Source organism: Populus euphratica, unplaced genomic scaffold (assembly GCF_000495115.2).
Source record: "Populus euphratica unplaced genomic scaffold, PopEup_1.0 scaffold1.1, whole genome shotgun sequence".
Classification (NCBI taxonomy): Eukaryota; Viridiplantae; Streptophyta; class Magnoliopsida; order Malpighiales; family Salicaceae; genus Populus; species Populus euphratica.
The window spans coordinates 5,204,465-5,224,914 of record NW_011499845.1 but is presented as its reverse complement, the minus strand read 5'-3'; the positions used below and the strand labels follow the sequence as shown (position 1 = coordinate 5,224,914).

General features: G+C 31.0%; 2 protein-coding genes across 2 annotated transcripts; one reads left to right on the top strand and one right to left on the bottom strand.

Annotated features, from left to right (window-relative positions):
• The first annotated feature begins 4,804 nt into the window (after positions 1–4,804).
• Positions 4,805–8,916, top strand: LOC105123741 (Metallo-hydrolase/oxidoreductase superfamily protein). Its single transcript, XM_011023451.1, has 7 exons — positions 4,805–5,295; positions 5,411–5,536; positions 5,765–5,923; positions 6,831–6,949; positions 7,048–7,239; positions 7,331–7,421; positions 8,534–8,916. The coding sequence occupies exons 1-7, from the start codon at positions 5,026–5,028 to the stop codon at positions 8,612–8,614; spliced, it is 1,038 nt and encodes a 345-aa protein (XP_011021753.1). The 5' UTR covers positions 4,805–5,025; the 3' UTR covers positions 8,615–8,916.
• A 5,912-nt stretch (positions 8,917–14,828) lies between these two features.
• LOC105123731 (probable transcription factor GLK2) lies at positions 14,829–17,467 on the bottom strand. Its single transcript, XM_011023439.1, has 5 exons — positions 16,751–17,467; positions 16,352–16,659; positions 15,958–16,261; positions 15,780–15,856; positions 14,829–15,315 (listed from the first exon to the last, which is right to left on the bottom strand). The coding sequence occupies exons 1-5, from the start codon at positions 16,869–16,871 to the stop codon at positions 14,968–14,970; spliced, it is 1,158 nt and encodes a 385-aa protein (XP_011021741.1). The 5' UTR covers positions 16,872–17,467; the 3' UTR covers positions 14,829–14,967.
• Positions 17,468–20,450: the final 2,983 nt, after the last annotated feature.

Below are 20,450 nucleotides of genomic sequence, written 5' to 3'. Positions count from 1 at the left end.
GTGATTACTATTTAAAAAAACATTATCCGAATTTTCAGAGTTTTTAAATATTTTCAAAAAATAAAAAATTCGAGTAATTTTGTGAAAATAATTTTAAAGGAATTTTTTTGGAGGAAAAAATATCTCGGAATTCCCCAAATTGTTTTGAAATTCTTATATATTAAAAATAAATTTTAATTCATATATGTATTAAATAATTATTAATTATTAACCAAAACCAGAGAAGAAGTTATTGTGCCCTGGACTAGTGATACTAGTGCCCTGTACTAGTGATACTATTCTTTAGAATTACAGGTGATTGTTTTTTATTTGGTTTAGTTTTTATTTATAAAAATAATTAAATTAATTTAAACAGAAATAATTGAAACTGTTGGAATTAACAAGTTTAAGTTATATTTAGTTATTTTAAAATAAAAACTGAAACTCAACTGATTTTGATTTTGTTATTTTATATTGAAAATCAAAACTTATATTATTTATTGGGTTTTTTTGTAATTTTTAATGGATTTTATTTAGGTTTTGTTTTATTTTTTTATTAGACTTAATTTTTTCAATTTAGTTTTCCAGTTTTAGATTTATGGAACTGAACGAATGGTTTTTTAAATATTCTATTTAATTTTTTTCAACATTTTAATTTTTTTATTTAATCAATTTTTTTATTTTTTTCTTACCCCTAATCAGAACAGTGTTACAATGACTTTGCCTCTCAGTAGATTAGTCTTTTTAATTTTTTTTTAAAAAACAGTTATGTTACTTAAATTCTCTGGAACAAAAAATGTGCCTTAAACAAAGGGGATTTATGTTTTTTAAATTTGTTTGGTTAAAATTAAACTGCTTAGTTGTCTCTTGGTGCAAAGTTAACAAATTAACATACACGGTTTTTTTTATCATGATTTTTTTTTTGTTAATTTTAACATAATTTAAAGGTATTTTTATATTTTAATAATTGCCAGACACATGTTAAAAGGGAAGCAGCCACGTGCCTTTTGATCGACTTGCGAGGGGTTGTTTGCTTCGACATTTGAAATGTCTAAGCACCCTTCACATGATGGGGTGATGCGGGAGCCGAACTCGCTTCTGATCTGGTGTTAATAGTCACTTCCTGTCTTTTTTTCTTATTTGTTCTATCCTCCTCGTATAGTGCGCCAGCACTTCGAGATTTTAAACCAACCATTTCAATTTTCTTTCCTTTGCATTTACATTTAGTCATCGGCCATTTCAATTTTAATTTTTTTTAAATAATTTCATCAATTTTATTTCTTAACCTTACAAAATTTATATTCATTATTGATTATTGTTTATTTTGTTTGAGGTCAGTTATTAAATTATTTATTTTATTATTTTTTAAAGTTTTTTCTTATCAAATTTAATCCTTATTTTTATAAATTTTATTTAATAAACTCATACAGATTTTTTAAATTAATATTTTTAAAACAATTAGAATGCAGCTTTTTAATTAAATTCAAGTTAAATATTTCACAAATTACAAGTTTTTAGATATTCAATCAAGTTTATATAGATTATGGAGGGTTTTTTTTTCAATTGTTAAATTTATTTTTTTCTAGATTTATCATTAATTTTTATTATATTTTTATTTTTAGTTATTTTTAGAAGTTTCTATTGATCTTGAAAATGGCTATCGTTGCCTTGTTTTTTTATTTATCATTATTTATTGTTGTTTTTTTATTAGTTCTTTAAATTGATATTATTTATTTATTCCATCCTTTAATTTTTTAGAATATTTTTTTAAAACAATTTACAAGATTATAGCTATTTTTCTATTCGATCCCCTTAAATTTTTTAATCTTTGAGTTCAATCCATTTCTAATTATTATATTTTTATAAATAAAAATATTTTATGTTTTTACCATTTTTTTTGTCAAATTTAATTTTCATTACTTTTTCTTCCATAAGCTCCTTGATTGAGCCTAAAATTGGAATTTTACAAGTTGTAAGCTTTGAAAATTAACTAAAATTTTGAATGTTTGTTTGAGTTTGCTTGTTCTATTTTTTTATTTAAAGATCATGTTTTTTAAATTCTATAATTCAATATTTATTGAATTAGAGATCGAGTTTTGTTACTTTTTTAACTTTTATTTTGTGATATTTGACATGAATTTTCTTGAGTTTACCTTAGCTAAAAAATATTGAATTAGTTGAGAATTGAGTTTGTTGATTAAGTCCGAAAATATGATTTAACAAGTTGCAAGATTAAGATCTTTGACCATATTTAAAAGGTTTGTCTAATTTACTTGGTTTATTTTTTTTAAATGATATTTTTTTAATCCCATCACTTGACATTTATATAATTTACGTTCATGTTGTGTTTTTCTTGTTTGTTTTTTATATAAATTTCTTGTCAGCTTTAAAGTGATCTAAATTGTCTCCAGTCTTTTTAATTCTTATTTTTTATTAGGTTTACCATGATAAATATTTTAGTTGATTTCTTATTTTTTAATTTTATCATCTAATATTGTATTGGTTGGTCATTGTTTTTTTTATTCCATCCTCTGAATATTTTGGTTTTTCTATGCCAGACATTGTGATTTTTCAATGATTTCCTTTCTGCTTGTCTATTATAATCTCACCATTTGGAATATAAGCTTGATAATTTGATTCAGGCTAGCTTGAATTTTGTTTAGGGTCACTTTTTTTCAAAATTTAATATTTTTTTACATTCAATCCTTTATCATTATGGTTTTTTTTTTTAAAAAAAAATCAAGATGTGTGATGTTTTCCATTCTTTATTTAATTCAGTTATCTCATTTATATAATTTAGATTGCAGAGTTTGGTTTATTAAGTTTTTTTTCTTTTAAAAAAAATTAATGTTCATTTTAATTTTATTGCCTGACACTAGATTTGTTTGAGATTCAACTTTAACTCTTTTTTTTTCTTATCTTGCTTTCGTGACTTGACTTTCATAGTTGTCATGCTTGATTAGGCTAACTTGTGACATTTTTTTTTTGCATTAAATTGATTGAAATATTAACTATGTTGTTTTTTTTAATTATTATTTTGTTTATCAAACTTTTTTTAAGCCTTTTCTTTTAGATTTTTTTTTGTTCCTCGTGCTATCTTTTTTCTTGATGGGTCTATAACTCTTGCTGCATTCTAGGATGATATTTAATAGGTCTTAACATTCTTGACCTAATAAGATGGTGTGTGTGCCACCATCTAAAGTGATTTGGCACCAACAATTATTTATTTTTTTTTATTTTCCTCTTTCTTTCTTAGCCTAGATTTCCATGCTAGCCCTTTAAAAAATCAAGAACAACCATTTAATTTGCTGACTCTTTAGATTTGGTGAATTTTCCTTTTATTTTGTTTTTTTATATTGAATAATCTATCAAATTGGCATGCCTTTTCAATTTCACCCCTCTTACTTTGTTTTTTATTTTTCAAATTCAGTCTTTATTGTTTTGATTGCTTTTTTTTCCCCAACAAGTTTTTACTTTGAATCATTTTTTAAATTAAATTTGTTTATGATCTCATTTTTCTTCTTTTTTTTTCTATCAAATTCATTTCTTCTTCCTTTAATTGTCAATTTTTTTTTTGTATTGACAAGTTTTTAAAATTTATATTTTTAAATTGGCTCATGTTAAACTTCTTGATTGGATCCCTAAATTCAGGTTTTATAAGTTGTGAGTTTTTCAGATTTGACTAGATTTAATATGTTTGTCTAGCTTTGCTTATTTTTTACATATGTTTTTCAATTTCATTCCCTATGATTGTTTTTAATCTTTAAAATCTATTCTTTATTATTTTAATTTTTATTTATCTCATGTGAGATTATTTTTTATTTTTTTATTAAATTGCATTATCCTAGGATTTTTATATCATTTTTATTATTTTTTATTAATATTTTTTTTATTGATATCATCATTCAAAATTAAATTAACTGAAAATTAGATTTATTGGTTCAACCAGATTAAAGATTTCACTCTATATATTAGGTCTTTATATTTTTTCTTATTTAATCCCTATTATTTTTTAATCTATAAATAATATATTATATTACAAATATTTTTTAATTTCACTCTCTTATAATTTTTTAATTTATAAATAATATATCATATTACAAAATATTTTCAATTTCACTCCCTGTAAAGTGTGGTCCCAATTCTTTTAATTATAATTTATTTTTTTAGAATTATTTTTTTCAAATTTTATTCTCATTGGATTTTTCCTGTCGAATTTTATTTTTATTTTATTTTTACCTTTTCTTTTGAGTTTTTTTACTAATATTGTTTGATCTCTGTGGACGTGCAGAGAGCCACTGTACAGTATCCCCGTGACTGGTCTTCATTTTTTGTGGATGCAAAGGTAAAACAAACTCCTCAACCTCCTCACCTTTTTAATACAAGGTGCGAAGGATCTTCCTTTTTGTCTAGTACTGGCTCAATTCCGAAGCTGCTCGGGTTGTTCGAACAAAGGTGTTTGTATACAAAGGTGGTCGACCTCCTAACATGTCTGGGTGGTTGTACGATTGTTCACGGGCAATTCCTTCTCATTTAGATAATTAGATTAGAATTGGGAAGTGTAAATGACCTTTAAATCCAACTTGTCAGCGGGTGAAGAAACCAAAATTAGTGTTATTGCTTGATTTTCAATTTTAAAGTTTGAAGTGCAAACTGCAAAGCTGCTTTCGACTCTTTCCGACACCATCAGAGGCTGCAGAATAGTTTTGCCCTTGGAGAAGGATCTGTGACTATTTTTTATAATTTCAATTTATTAATATCAAAAGTATTTTTTCTTTAAATGTAGATGTTATTAAGCATTTTGAATCATTGTTACTTTCTTAGCCAATCAGATCTGCCTTACTCAGAAAAGATGGATTGTTGCTAACCACGTGGCAGAATCAAATCCAAGCAAATGTGCAAAGTCGCTAGCCATTCACGACCAGAAAGAAGTTTAGTGGAAGAATTCGCGGGAAGAAACACCAGAGCAGAGAACAAAAAAACTAACCTCAACAACAGTCTTTACTCTGTGTCTTAATCTTCCCTCCTTACATTCGCTATCATCTCATGGCTGTTCTTGTTCAACACAGTTATTATTATTCTCTTCTCTATAATTCTTGTAGAAGAACAACCAGACCCTTTTCTCCTTTTAAGCTGTCCTCACCCACCCGTCTTGACCTATCCTCATCTTATAATACTCCAATCAGCCACAGTTCAAGATCATTCAAGTTACCTAGAAACAGGTGTCATAAGGTCGTTGTCTCTGAAGAAGAGAGCATTGTTGGGTCCGCTTCTGCTGCCACTGACACTGATGTGTTTAGGCTCACTTACTTAGAGGTGATATTTTCGATTTCTTCTTCATTTGGGCATCCCTTGCCTTATGCATGATTGATCTGTTTTCAGTTTTTTTTCCTCTTTGAAATAGTATCCATTTCGTTCCTTTTAATTTTAGGGGAATAGCTGGTTGTGGGGGGTAGGTGGAGCTAATATTTTGGTTGACCCAATCTTGGTGGGTAACTTAGATTTTGGAATTCCATGGCTTTATGATGCTGCCAAGAAGGTCCTTAAGAATTTCCAGGTACTGCTCCTTCTAATCTTTGAACTGTTAAGTGTTAACTGCCTGCTGAATTTTGACCCTATGACTTTTTTGTCGTCCAAGCATATACAGAGTCAATTTAATTTTTTAGTCTACTAGCTATTAAAGTGGGGCTACGCTCGGTAATGGCATTTTACAATTATTTTCCCTTGTAATTTATTGCGGGAATGATTGTGATTGGTGGAAATTGGTAATATAATGTCAATGAAGCTTAGTGATCTTCCTCAAGTGGATTGCCTGTTGATCACTCAGAGCCTCGATGACCATTGCCACTTAAAGACCCTAAAGCCACTTTCCGAATCATCTCCAAATCTCAGAGTCATTGCAACTCCAAATGCTAAGCCTTTGCTGGATCCCCTTTTTAGTAATGTAAGTTTTTCTCGATCGCAAATTTTATCTCTCATTTTTGGTTGCGTTGACCAGATATGCTTATTTCTTGAGTTAATGCATTTTTTTTTAAATGGGACATGAACAATATCTACAGTTGGAAAGAGAAGTAAAAGACAGCATAATGACTTTTAAACTTTAAAGCATCAATCTTGACTTCACTAGTATCTATCTAGTCACATTTTTTCCTCAGTAGGATTCTTCTATAAAGTTCTTCTTTCTAAGCATATCATCACCCATGGGAGAAATTATGATCTTTCTGTCCTCGTAAGAAGTAATGTCACATTTCCAGAGCTTCAGAAATTGATTCTGCAGAGTAATAAGCTTCTTTTACTCAACAAACTACTGGACTTGCTACAAGACAAGAGGAAGAGTCGTGAAGTTACTCGAGTCATTCTCCCTCTGGAAAAAAGTTCTTGGTTGTGCATGGTCTGTGTATCACAGGCCTGCTTGGGTAAGATACTACATGAGTGCTTGCAATCATGCGTGTATGGGCGCATGCTTGTTATTTAAGGCAGACTAAACACTCGCCGATACCATGCAGTCACTTTTCTAGATTTGAGCCTGCGCCGTTGTTAGATTGAAGCAGAGCATAATTTATGGCTTCGTTGTTACATTAAAAAGCTATGGTCAAACCAGTATACCACATAAACATGATTTTCGACGGACTTACAAGGTTTGCCAGTGCATGTGTACTCTCTACTCTCCCCTTCCCAATGTAGATGTTGCGATGAACAATCCATGCACTGAAGTTACTTCAAAACAGTTTGAAGCTTTATGATTGGACATGCAATGCTATGATAAAAGATAACTTGTCATGTATTTTTCATGTAACGATGATTTAATACATCTCATTCAAATACAAACAAAGCCCTCAGATTTCTTTCAGGTCATTTATCTAGAACCTGGTGAGAGTTCTGAATTTGATGCCAGAAATGGCTCTAAAGTTGGAGTTAAAGCAACAGCAGGGCCAGTTCTAGGTCCTCCTTGGCAGCGCCCTGAGAATGGGTAAGAGTCTCTGTGCTTGCAAAGTTGTACTAATTACGTGTGTTGCCTATGTTCAGTACCCATTCCAATATTAAGTGACTATCTGGTTATGAACTCAGATACCTCATCAATTCTTCACGAGGTCAATTAACACTCTACTATGAGCCTCACTGTGTATATAACAAGGATTTTCTTGAGAAGGAGCATGCTGACATTGTTATCACACCAGTCATCAAACAGCTTCTGCCTAAATTTACTTTGGTTTCAGGACAAGAAGATGCAGTTAAACTTGCAAAGTTGCTGCGTGCCAAGTACTCAGCCTGTACCTTGTTTTTTACATCTCTGTTGACGTACTTATTTATGGCTGCTATATATTTTTATTGACTTGTCCTTATTTTCTAGGTTTATTGTACCAATGAAAAATGGAGACCTCGATGGCAAAGGGTTTCTTGCCAGTATCATTCAGACAGAGGGAACAGTAGAATCATTCAAGGTTTGCTATCTTTTTACCTACAGGCTACATAAGTTCTCATAGAGCAAAATCAGTTTAGGGGTGCATGATTCTGGATAATGCAAAAACAATATGGGATAACTGTGTCATTTTTAACTATTATGTGCTGTATGAGATGAATTGCAAGGCTAGTGCTCCTAAAGTGAAGTAGTACAGCACAGGATAGAATACTAGATTATATAAGGGATATATATTGTTGGAATGGATGCAAATATTCCTATTTTTCTCCTTTCCCTTATTCTCAACTGAGTACTGGAAGATAAGGAGCCTTTTCGTGAATCCATTTTGTGATTTATCAAAAACAGCCTAATCATTGTGACAAAAGTTGATTGTTGTCACTTCTTTCAAGATTTAATCAAACTCTGCCCAAAAGGAGTACAATTTCATAGTAGGCAAAGCTGGGGAAGAAAAAGGAAAAATGAAGATCTGTTCAACCAATTTATTTGAGTCAAGTTTTATTCGAAAATGAAAGAATAATAAGTTTATAATTTGAAGAAAAAAATGGAAAGGCAACTAAAAATATCTTACTTTTATGCACATCTGCAATATTACTTGATTTATCGTAAAAACGACAAATTACTTGGTTGTATTTGTGCAAAGAATCTTGTCTAAGCTATGTCAAGTCCAACTGAGTGATTCAAACTTCTGTGGCGGATATCCCTGTGTGGAAGGTATATGAGCTACATTGTAAATACATAGATGCCAGCTTGAGGTTGTCATATTTGTGTGACTGGTGGTGACTAAATTGATATCATCGTGTGCTGGGGTGCTAGCTAGCTGGGTTTTCAGGGACGCTGCGGGCAGATTTATTTGGTGAATAGTCAATATAGTTCTCTTCTTGTTATGTCCTCATATTACAAAAAGAAAATGCGTTTTGCAGTAAGTCAACAATGAATTGCTGACAGTCTGGAATCAGTTTTGGTCTCTCTTTTTTGGGTTAAAATACGGTAGTTTGACAAGCAGCAGCTATATGTCCTCTTTGATTGCTGTAAACATTCTTTTCTAGCCCCAGGATAGCTTGTCCTCTCTATTTGTTGATTTTTTCTTGCATATAAAGCTGAACATTGGGGCATCAAAATCTTCTATTTTTGCAGGAGCTTTTAGCGAGGGAACTACCAGATACTCGGGCACTTGAGCCTACCCCTGGTGTGCCGCTGGAAATTTCAGCAGCTTGAAATTTTGTAGTTGCTCGTACGGATCATATTTTAGTAAATATACTGTTTCATCAAATATGTAAATTTCCATATCTCTTTTCTTTGTTTAGCTAGTTGATAACGTTGAAACGGATAATCTAGGACTAGTAAGGTTGAGGGGGTAAAAGACAACCAAGGTAAAGGGAATGATCTCTGCAACTTGAATTGGATTTTTCTTTGACCGTTGAAGTATTACGGACATTTTTGGCTCCCTTGTTATGTATTACGTGGGTATTTTCTGAATATTATCTATAAAAATGAATAGAAAATGACTTTGCAATTAATTCATTATTGCTGAAGATGCCTTCATTAATGTACAGTAGTGCAATGGGATTTAGATACTAATTAAAATGGAGTCTTGCATACTTAAGAAGTTTGCCTACTTAAGATGGTATAAAATAAAAACTGACGTGGCAATTTTATACAGAAACTGGAAAATTTTGTTTCTGATTTGTGTTCGTACGTACAGTGAATTTCAATATGGTTTTGCACTTTCTCTGAAATTATGCTGTCATGTAATTCATTAAAACGCGAGTAATTCTTCAATGATCTGAAATATAAATGCTGAGTCTTACACATTAAAAAAATTAATTCATTTTTTTTAGTTAAGATGTCTGAGACTTGATATAAAAAACTCAAGTGCAGTTAATTAGTAAATTAGTAGTAGGTACTGATAAGTAAAAATGATTGATAACTATATAGCAGTAAAAATCCCTAATAAGTATTGAATAGATTCAGACACAGTTAAGCAAAAATGATCAATAACTATATAATAGTAAAAATCCCTAATAAGTATTGGATAGATTCAGATACATTGTCTACATGTTGTGTTTGGGATGCGTTTCTAATCCCAAACATATTGGGCTCGAAAGAGGTGTCAAAACCTAAAAAAATGCTAGGGTGCCCAGCCCCTCTATTCGGCACTGGGCGTGTCAGCTTGCCCATCCCAGTATGCGTTGGGTTACCATACCAAAACTTACACTCCCCAAGTCCCAGCTATATATTGCGTTTTTAAAGTGTATTTTGAAAGAGATTTTTTGAATTTATTTTTTTGTTCGGGGTTTTAATTAAATTTTATTTAGATTCATCAATAATAAAATATGGAAATCTGTTACTAGTTGTAGGTGTGCACAGGTTCATGATGGAAACTAGTTTAGATGGCAAAGTTGCTCGTCAGTGTTCGATAAGTAGACTTGCGACCTGTAAAACGATGACAAGTTATCTGATTATTATAAAAAAATTAACAAAAAAGCATGTTAGGTTTTTTTTTTTTTTTGTTAGGCCATCCAATATCCGAACCACACAGTGCTGGATAGGAGGACTCCAAGGGCGGCGAAGCTCTTTCGACCGAGTATTTAATGCAGCTGCATTTCCAAACCTTGAACAATCTCTCTCTTAAGGGATCACATGCTGTAATAATTGCTGGAGAGCAGGTGGATTAAACAATTTGCGGGCTTCTTGGTTCTTCTTTTTTTCGGTCTCAAATCTTTTCTTCTTCGTACAGTGTCCGTCCTTGAACTCGTATGGACAGACATTTATAAAAGCATCAGGCCTTTGACATGAAAAAAACATAAAATGATATTCTTCTGATTTTTCTGTTAGGCCATCGGAGTATTCAGAAGTCCCATCAGAAAGACACTTCACCGCGTAAACCAGGAAATGACTTTATTAGTTTTAAGTGGCTGCAGGAGTCATTTAGCCTTAAGATTCACTGAAGAGACACGTCTCCGTAGTTTTTTTTTTTTAGCACATTGAGATAAAAAATTGATATTTATGCCTCACAATTCGTTGGTAACAACTCTCTTAAATTTATATGACACGGTTTAAATAATAAAAAAAAAAACAGAGAAGAGAAAAAAAATATAAAGAGAAATTAAAAATTTAATAATATTATTATTGATATTACTAAAAAAAATTCAATAAAATAAATTTAATAATACTAATAAAAATCATCAACAATAATTAGAATGTGTTATACAAATTGTCTAAAGATAATTAGTGTCTTGTTTGTTTTTAAATAAATTGTATAACCCATCATGATCATGATTGATAAAAATTTTTTAGTGTTATTGAATTTATTTTATCAAAATCTTTTTGATATTACTACTAATGTTGTCATTAAAGTTTTAGCATGTCTCTCATATCTTTGTTTTTTTATGTGTCTTTTTAGCATGTCTCTCATGTCTTTGTTTTTTTATGTGTCTTTTTATTTTAATTGTGAAAAAAAAATTGAATGAAAATAAAAGAAATAGAAATTTTTTAATGTAGATGAAGGTTTTGATAACAACATTATCAATACTATTAGAAATATTTAGATATAATTAATTTAATAATACCCAGAAAAATAATTAATGATAAATAGCATAAGTCACATAAATTGACTAAAATTAATAGGTGACTTGTTACCTTTAGAAGAGCCAGTACAACCAATTATAATCATCGTTGATAGCTTTTATTTATGTTGTTAGAATTGTTGTTGATAGTTTTTATTTGTGTTGTTAAATTTATTTTGTCCAAATCTTTTTAACAATAACAATGGTATTGTCATTTAAATTTCAATATGTATTTGAGATTTTTTTTCCTTTTTTTTTGTGGTAAATTGTTACAGGTTATTTTACAGTTTGAAAAAATCCCTAATAACACATGCAATTCGCGAGATGCATGTATTATTTACCACTATTTAGATTATATTATTTTTTAAAAATATGTTTTATAATATATATATGTATATAATATGCTAATATATACATAAAAAAAAACTCCCGTTGTTTTAATCACACCCACCTCACTCTCTTCCTGTAATATAGTGTGGATTTTGCAAATTCCCGCTCCAAGTCCCATGGATTCATGTCTATGTTTTACAAGATCTGCAACCAAAACACATACCAAAAATTCATGCTCAAATACTCAAATACTACTCATCGATGAAGACCCTATCAATTTAAACAGAGGACACTTTATACATATATGTATGCGATTTTTGTAGACCAATAAAGAGATGTAAATGTGTATTTGGCATTGTGGTTTAACAAATATTTTTAATTGTGGTTTTAAAAAAATGCATGTTTTGTAAAAGATATCACAAAAGGATTTTTGTAAGTAAAATAAAAAAACAAGTCTTAATTAATAAAAAAAATATATTATTTTTATAAAATCAAGATTTAAAATGCAATGGGGTTGATGTAATTTTATTTATTTACTGGTTAATAAAAAAATATAAGTTATCACATCATTAAATCCACTTTGAATGACAAAATAAATACTGGAATTTAAAAAAAAAATTATTTTTTATTTTTTAAAATTATCTTATTAAGTTAATATTAAATATAATTTTTAATTTTTTTAATATATTTTAAAAAACTAACATCAGCATATTTTCAAACGCATGAGATGAGGTGTAAATGGATGGTTGGTTGGTCCCATGTGTACCAAGTACACCCTCCTGACAAGTGAAATATATTATAGTTGGTATGGAATCTTGGACTGGGTAAGATTTTTAGGTACGAGTAGATCAGATCTAGATGTCACGAGGGCTGCGGTGTTGTTTAGAATTGCATTATAAATTATAAACGGTGTTTACTATTTTTTTTATTTAATTTTTTTATGTTTTGATTTTAAAAATAAAAAATATTATTTTAATATATTTAAAAAACACTTTAAAATATAAATATACCAAACCTTTAACACCTCGCTTACCTGAAAATAATTTAAAACGCAGAGAGAATATACCGGGACAACAAGATAATGATTACGTAGATGCACATTTCAGGTTTATATTTTATATAAGAAAAAATTTCCCATTCAAAGTCGGCAGATTAAAATTAATGTATGATAGTATATGCGGTATATTCGGAGGTGGACCATGGAATCGTACACATTGGGAGAGTATATTTCCTTGTTCTGTTTTATTATTGTAAGGAACGTGTAGGGAGAAAAATTATAGAAATTGCAGCAACTTCACACCCTTGTCCTGTGCTTTAATGTGCTGGCATGGCACAAAAACATAATATTCTTGCATATTCGGACTTGCATGCTCATTTTGGTATTTAAGGTATGCTTTCGTACCGTGATTGGACATTTGTTTGGTACATTCGTTGTTTTAAAATTTATTTGATTTTCAAAAATATCTGCGGGGATAATATTTAATTTAAATTGATATTCTCTCCATTTACGTGATTTGAAGAGAGAACACAATTTCATAGCCAAATATATCATATGTTATCAACATCTTTCTCAACCACATACAAATTAATTTTTAGCAGCAGGTTTTCTTAGATCGGTGCCAGTATATACAAGCAAAACATTACATAAAACATCACTTTCTTCTTTGTTAATGTCGGTTTGTTTTCACCACTGGCTACATGTTTTCAAAAAAATACTTATTTTTATTTAAAATTATTTTTATATTTTTAAATTATTATAATGTATTGATATCAAAAATAAAATTTAAATTTTTTAAAAATATATTATTTTATTATATTTTTAAATAAAAAATATTTTAAAAAACATAATCAATACAATAACAAACACGACCTTTGTCGTGTAACATGCATGTTGTTGCGATTAGGACAGCTGGTGCATATCCCCGTCCAATATGCCACATGGATGACCAATTGTATTGGTGAACCCTCCTGTTACTGGTTTCCAAGGATCGGCTCCACATCATGCATTATTTTCTCCAATCAATGCAGAAACTACCAGAAACACGTTTATAATTGGTGACTAAGCTTTATCAGAATTGGTTCAATGAGACCACTGTGATCCACATCACTAGCTGGCTAGCGAGCTCGGCAAGCAAGGTCTTTTGTAAGGTGTGACGACTCCTTGCACCTCACGACCCTATAACTTTCCGCTCCTGTCTATATATATATATTATTTCTTATGCCAATCCCCATTCAAGGAACGCTAGAAATCATTTCCTGAATCATTCCTCATCGACAGTCCCCTGCATCCATTGGTCCATGAACAAAATATTGTGCCAATACACTAATTTTCGATATGGCCCAAGACACTAGTTTTAGTAGTAAAGTTAGGGTTACTCTTTTCTTATACCTAGGATTTTTTTAGTAACCTCGGTCAATATCAACTCAATTGTCTTCAATGTTATTTTATTTTTTGGCTACAAAAACGATGCTCCAATCAAAATCTTTTGAAAGGAAACGGTCACGGATGTGGTCGACTCCAAATTTGTTTCAAGAAAATTGCGGTCTTACAATCAAAAGTTGAGCCTCTATATATAAACACATTCTATTCAATGTTTGAACATGTGGAGCACCTGCTTTTGTATGGTAAGGTAAAAGTTATTTAAATGCAGAAAGGTGCTTATCACATTCTCTCATTTTCACATTGTATCCCTTCAGTACGAAAGAGCTGGGCGAAAAGATATCTGATGGGGGCAGTGCCGATTTTTCTTGGTAATAATTGAGAAAGAACTGTGGCATCCGCGCATGGACAGCAATTAGAGATATTATTGTTGTTAGATGCCCATCTAGCTTTTATTGGTATTTCCTGAAATTCCATCTCCGAAAATTAAAAAAATTGAACAAATATCTTTAATTATCTCTTTGATTGTTAATATACGGAGAGTGAGGGACACAATTTAAACCCAAACACTATTTTTTAAAAAACAAATTTGAAGAATTCGGCTTCAGCTATCTATTTCCTTCATAGAGATTTCTGGACAAGTCAATTTTTTCTTTTTTCTTTTCTTTTTTTCTAGGAAGGAATGAATTTGTTTGCTTAAATGGCCGTTGGTCAATGTTTTGGTGGTGATATTGTTACACGAAGGCCATTGCTTGGAAATTAATCAAGCATTTCCCTGAATTCCAATAATGTTTCCTTCGAAATCAAGCCGTTTCCAATAAAAGAATTGTAAGAAAAGGACCATTCGATTGCAAGCAAAGTGGCGAAAAAATAAAAATAGAAAGCCAGGGGCCAATATTGCAATTGACCTCTCGTTTGTTGCTTCTTGTCCTCGATACACGATAAATGACCTGTACCAGAACAACAGAAGTTCGCATGTTGGAATATATAGATTTGTGTCCGGTAAGCATTTGATGCCTGCTGCGTTGTCTTCTGATCTCTTACCAGTGTAATTTATTTGTCTGTCTTCAATCTTATGGAAACCTTAAGGGTCGTCTTAAAGTACATGGATCATTATTCTTCTTTTCAGCTGACGAGTTGCCAAAGAAAAAAATGGTAACGAGAAAATAACAAATCAGAAAACAAGAAAAACAAGGTGCACCCGAAGATTCAGAATGATGTCTATCTCACATATAGCATTTGATCTATAGTGTTGGTTACAAAAATTCTAAACCACTTTTATGCAATGGTAGTCAAAACAATGGGGATGTTGTTGTGGTGTGTGTGGAGGAGGATGTAGCAGGGGAATTATTAGAATGAGCACCCCCTTCACTATGACTGCCCCCTCCTTCTGATTGCAAGGGCTCATATTGTACATGGTGTGGCTTTTGAGGTAACGTGGGTGGTGCTGCAGCTATTGGTGCATAGATTCCGTTGGCAGCGGAAATAGGGGAAGTTTCCGCTGAGGCGGTTGTGGCAGCCACCGCTGCATATTCGGGTGGTGGAACCCAGATACCACCAACAACTACAAATTGTGGTGCCTGTTGATTGCTGTTATTGTGGATAGTAGGGCTTGGTCTTCTTGTATGCAGACGGTATTTCTGAAACAAATGAAACATAAAGCAGGATTAATGCTTTGCTTGATTTCACATACAAGACACAAATAAACAGCTGAAATTTTTAGTTCCTTTGCTGGTTTTCCATCCACTACATGGCCGGCATAATAAAAATTCTCGCCTTTTATAAAAAAAAAAAAAAACCCAGCATATACTTCATTCTATTTCTGCGCATGAAGATCACTATCTTGAATCCGTTAGGCCAGATCTGTATTTTTCCAAATTCAGAATTCCTATGCAAATAGTAGACAATCCTGTCTACGAACCCAACTACATGTTCACTAATTTTTCCACTGGCATTCAAGCAAGCTTTCTACCCAACCTCAACTTTTTTCCAAGCATTGCGGGTTCAAATTATCAACCTGGTGGATTTTGATAACCATATTCCATTTTCCTAATTGAAGATAAATTTTATGAATAACAGCGTATGTCTAATCATAGATACCGACCTGTAAATGACTCTTGACTTCATCATTAGTAAGTCCATCCACCTTCATTAGCTCCCTAATTTGCTTTGGTGTTGCAGCTGCATTACATTAAATCACAACCACATATCAACACAAATTCAATCCACAGCAATGGCACAACAAAACCATAACCTCCCCTCAAAAAGAATCACTAACTCACCATGTGAACCACCAAGCTCTCGAAGAGCATGTAAGAACCTTCTATGCAGCTCAGGTGACCAGCACCTTCTTTGCTTTCTTTGATTTCTCCCATCCATGTCTTCCTTTTTATTGCTTCCATCACCAAGCCCTCCTGTCGCAACAACCGCTGTTGAACTTGTTGTGGAAGCGGGCACTGAAATTGGTGCCTTAGCAATTGCCTGATTACTAGTCTTCCCTATACTTTTCTCCCTGAGGAAGGGCTGAAATGCACCTCCAGCCCCATTTCTTTTCACTTCTGTCACCGCTGCCTTTCTTGGCAGATCCTGCAAGAATCAAACACGCAAAGTAAAAACCATTGTTTTTTGTCTCAATTTTCTCATTAACCCACAGAAGGGTGATGGCCATTGCAGTACCTGTTTTTTTGGTGGATCCGGGGAGTGATTCCACAAGTGGACAGATCTAAGCCAATCAGATTTCTTCTTGTGATCATTGTTACTGCTGCTGATGCTAGTCTTGTTTCTCTTACTATTATTCTGTGATTGCTGCTCTTGATGATCGTCATTTTCATTTTCATTTTCATCATAAGAGTGAGTTCTCTTGATAGGAATAAATTCCTCTAAAACCGGCCCTTCACTTGATGTCTGCTCAGAGCATTCTGAGTGTCCATGCATGTTATACTCCGTAGTTGTCCCTGATAACTCCTTCTTACATGCCTCAATCGCTGAAACAAACACACAAACTTCAAAAATTCAATCTTTCTTTAGCTCGCCAAAAAAAATGGTCCAGGATTTTTTCTTAAAAAAGGCACAAACCTTGAGTAACAAGCTCTAAACACAAAGGAAGCTCGCGTTCAAAGACTTGAATCTTGCGTCTTTCTTCTTCTAAAGCTTCTACATATTCACCACATCTTTGTATTTTCTCAGCAAAATCCATTCTTTTTTGTTCAAATAACTAACTATCTAGTCTCGAGAAGAGGTAGTTCCTTTTTGACTTCTTGATATTATTCTTGGTGGTGATGGTAGTAGACGAACCGAAGATAGATTATAAGTAGAAGCACAGGTGGGTCGATCTGGTTAGAAAGCATAGATAGATCCGAAAAAACAAGAAGAATATGGGATCTAAGTAGAATCACAAGATGGAATAAACTTGACAACCAAGCAAAAAAAAAAAATACTACTTGTGGAATACACGCACACACAGTAGCTAGCTAGCTTTTACTGAGAGAGAGATAGGGGAAATACTGGTAAGACCTGTAAGAGAATAAGATAAATAACAAGGGATTAGCCTCAGAAACTATGGTTGTCGTCAGAGAGAAGGAGAGGGGAGAGGAGAAAAGCAAAAGCATGGCTTGGTTACGAAGGTATGAGATCGAAGTCGGGGCGTCGCATACAGAAACGAATCTTGGATGTGCGGTGTATCCTTGTTTAGAGAGAGAAAGAAGAAGGTACGGGGTTGAATATTCGAGGGCGTGATTCCATTTTCGTCTCTCCGTTGTGGGCTGGCAATGATGTCAGCGTTTTGTCCTTTCATTATCTGGGCGAGTTCGTTTTAAAATTTTTATAAATATTCAATAATAAAAAAATAAAATTTAATATCCAATTAACAAGAAAAAAAAAAAGAAAAGATAAACTGATGTGGTATAAGAGAAAAAATAGTTCACGAGGACATATCAATGCTTCATTTTTTACATGATCAGTATTGTTAAAAATATTTAAATGAAAAGATTTAATTATACATTAAAAGACGATCAAATAAATTTAAAAATAATTATGATTTTTTTTCAAGTTAATTTATGATTAATTATATTTTTTTGTTATTTTTTAATATGTTATTAGAATTGTTCGAGTTAAGATTTTTTTAAGGATATTAGGTGTGTCAAAAACAAAATATCAATAAGTTTCTAATCATTTTTTTTTCTTTTATCTCTACTGTCATATCACCTTATTTCTCTCTATTTTTACCATTAAATCTTGAATTTTATTTTTTCACCATCACAACTTAATAAAATTTTGAGTTAATTTTTATTTATGTTAATTAATTTGTAAAAAACATACATTTTGAGACATGGCTACACAATTATTATTGAGAATAGCAGTTATGTATAAAAATAATATTCAGAAACACAGTTATTTTATAATCATATTATTTCCCAAATATTTTTCAAACCTCATTCTCTCAAGATTTTTATTAGAGTGTGTTATATTTTTTTAAAAAGACATTATTATCTTCAAATAAGATCAAAATACTTGTCTTTTCCTTGTTCTCACCCTTGTAGTCCCTGAAATTCAAATAATTATTTTTCATTTTCTAATTTTACTAAAATTGTATGTTAGTTTTAATATTTTTTGAATTTCAAAAAATAAATGGCAATAATTTTTATCCCTTGCTTTAAAAACACTAGGTAAATTAGAGAACTGTCTAATATTGTTTGTAAACATCCTTTTATCTATCACTAGATAGTTGGTTCGCATTTCACTACAAGTTGGATTGATTTTTTCACAACATAAAAAAATCAATGCTTAAATGTTTCTTCATGTTTCTAAAGAAATTAAGAAAGAATTGATTTAGTGTAAGATGGTCAAAAACCTGGATTGATCCATATTTTGGTTAACTCAAGACAAATCTAGTTAAAATAGGGTCAAAACTTGTTGATTTTTTTATTTATTTTCAAAATGGTATCATTTTTTATTATAAAATATAAGAATTTGATTAGATCAAATTAACCTGGATCAACCCATTTAACTTATAATTCGATAGTTGTCTCGGATTAACTTTCGAGTAAAGCATAGAAACAATGAGAAAAATCAACGAGATCAAATTCTAATAAATCAGATGTCGAATGATGAAATAAAAAAAATATCAAGGATTAAAAAATAGCAACTAAGAGGATAAAGACCTAATTTGAAAAAAAACATTGAGGGGACAAATTGAAATTTTGAATTAAAGATCAAATTTGAAAAAAAGCATTAAATTAATAAATAAATCCAAAATAAATATTAAGAGAATGAGGACCAGATTCATAAGAAAAAAAATAAGATTATGCATCTAAGAATGAAATTGAAAATAAATTAATTTTTGATAAAAGGGCTGAGAATCAAAATTAAAAATCAAAATATTGAGGTCAAACCTTAAATATTATGATAAAATATTGAATTGAAGGGTATACTTGAAAAGAAAAAATAAATTCACAAAAAAATCCAAAAAAAAATAAAAATCAAGATAATGAGGTCCGAATATGAAAAAAATAAAAATTAAGATCATAGATTTAAGAATGAAATTGATAAAGAAACTAAAATTTAATAAATGAGCCAAGAATCTAAGTTATAAATAAAAACATTAAGGGTTAAATTTGAAACATCATAAAATAAAAGGGCAAATTTGATATAAAAATTAAGTTGCAACTAATTTAATTGAAAAAAATAAAAATTGCTATAATTAAAAAAATAAAGACCAAATATGACAAACTTTACAAATAACACACCTAGTCAACTGATTTTTTGCAACGACTGCATATTTTTTAAGGTTGAAGAGAGAGAAAAAAAGATAAAAAAAAATAACATTAAAGTTTTATCGTGTGTGTGGCTGCTACGTGTATCAGACCACCATAGAGGAGGTGGCAAGACACATCAAATGCTGCCCTAAAATGTGGCGTTCGACCATTAAGAGACATTATACATGTCAACAACTTTTTATTTTTTTAATTTAATTTATACAAATATTAAATTATTTTTGACCCCATACAATATTAATAAAAAAATAATAGAAAACAAGAAATTTTTTTAATCTTATCTATAATCATTTAACTCTAAAGGCACTTAAGTAACCATACTTTAACAAGAAGAAGTAAAAACCGAAAATATCCCTACTCTTATTTTTAAGAAAATAATTAAGTTTTGATGGTGTTTTAGATGTTATATCGTGTAGATTAAAAATAAAAAAGTTTATATATTTTTATTTAATTTTATAATAGTAAATATATTCAGTGAAAAATACCATATTACTTTTAAAAGAATGCTATAAGAGTTGAATTGTCAAGGGCAAAACAATAATTTACTATATAAATACATAATAAAATATGAGTATGTACTCCGGAAAACAATGAATTCTTTTTAGTTTTTGTTATGATAAATAGGTAGGATCTTGACATGGATTTTGTTTTATTTTCGTTCGAGCTATTGCTTATACCCATGGAATATCCCAAAGGTATCTATTTAAAACTTATTCACCGCATATCGTTGTCACTAAAAATTATCTTTTGAGATATTGATTAAAAAAATTACAATTTTTTATTTTTTTCAGACCGTTGCCAAGAAGTCAAACGCACACTAGGGCGAAACAGAGATCTTGTGAGTTGAACCTGAGCGTGAATACGCACTGACGATGCGGCGTGTGATTAGGTCTGAAGGATAATGCATATTACGTGATCCTTCTTGTTAACGTGGCTGGCTTTTCACGCCTTGTAAGGGCGGCCAAACCCCAATTCCCACGTCCCATTCCCTCCCCACCTCCTCC

What these genes read in the sequence shown, in the direction of transcription:
- LOC105123741 (XM_011023451.1), top strand. Translation starts at nt 5,026, where the DNA reads ATGGCTGTTCTTGTTCAACACAGTTATTATTATTCTCTTCTCTATAAT. An exon ending in TGGATCCCCTTTTTAGTAAT is followed by an intron (nt 5,924 to 6,830) that starts GTAAGTTTTTCT and finishes GATTTCTTTCAG; the next exon opens with GTCATTTATCTAGAACCTGG. An exon ending in GAACAGTAGAATCATTCAAG is followed by an intron (nt 7,422 to 8,533) that starts GTTTGCTATCTT and finishes CTATTTTTGCAG; the next exon opens with GAGCTTTTAGCGAGGGAACT.
- LOC105123731 (XM_011023439.1), bottom strand. Translation starts at nt 16,871, where the DNA reads ATGGATTTTGCTGAGAAAATACAAAGATGTGGTGAATATGTAGAAGCT. An exon ending in CGGATCCACCAAAAAAACAG is followed by an intron (nt 16,262 to 16,351) that starts GTACTGCAATGG and finishes TGATTCTTGCAG; the next exon opens with GATCTGCCAAGAAAGGCAGC. An exon ending in AGAGCTTGGTGGTTCACATG is followed by an intron (nt 15,857 to 15,957) that starts GTGAGTTAGTGA and finishes AATGTAATGCAG; the next exon opens with CTGCAACACCAAAGCAAATT.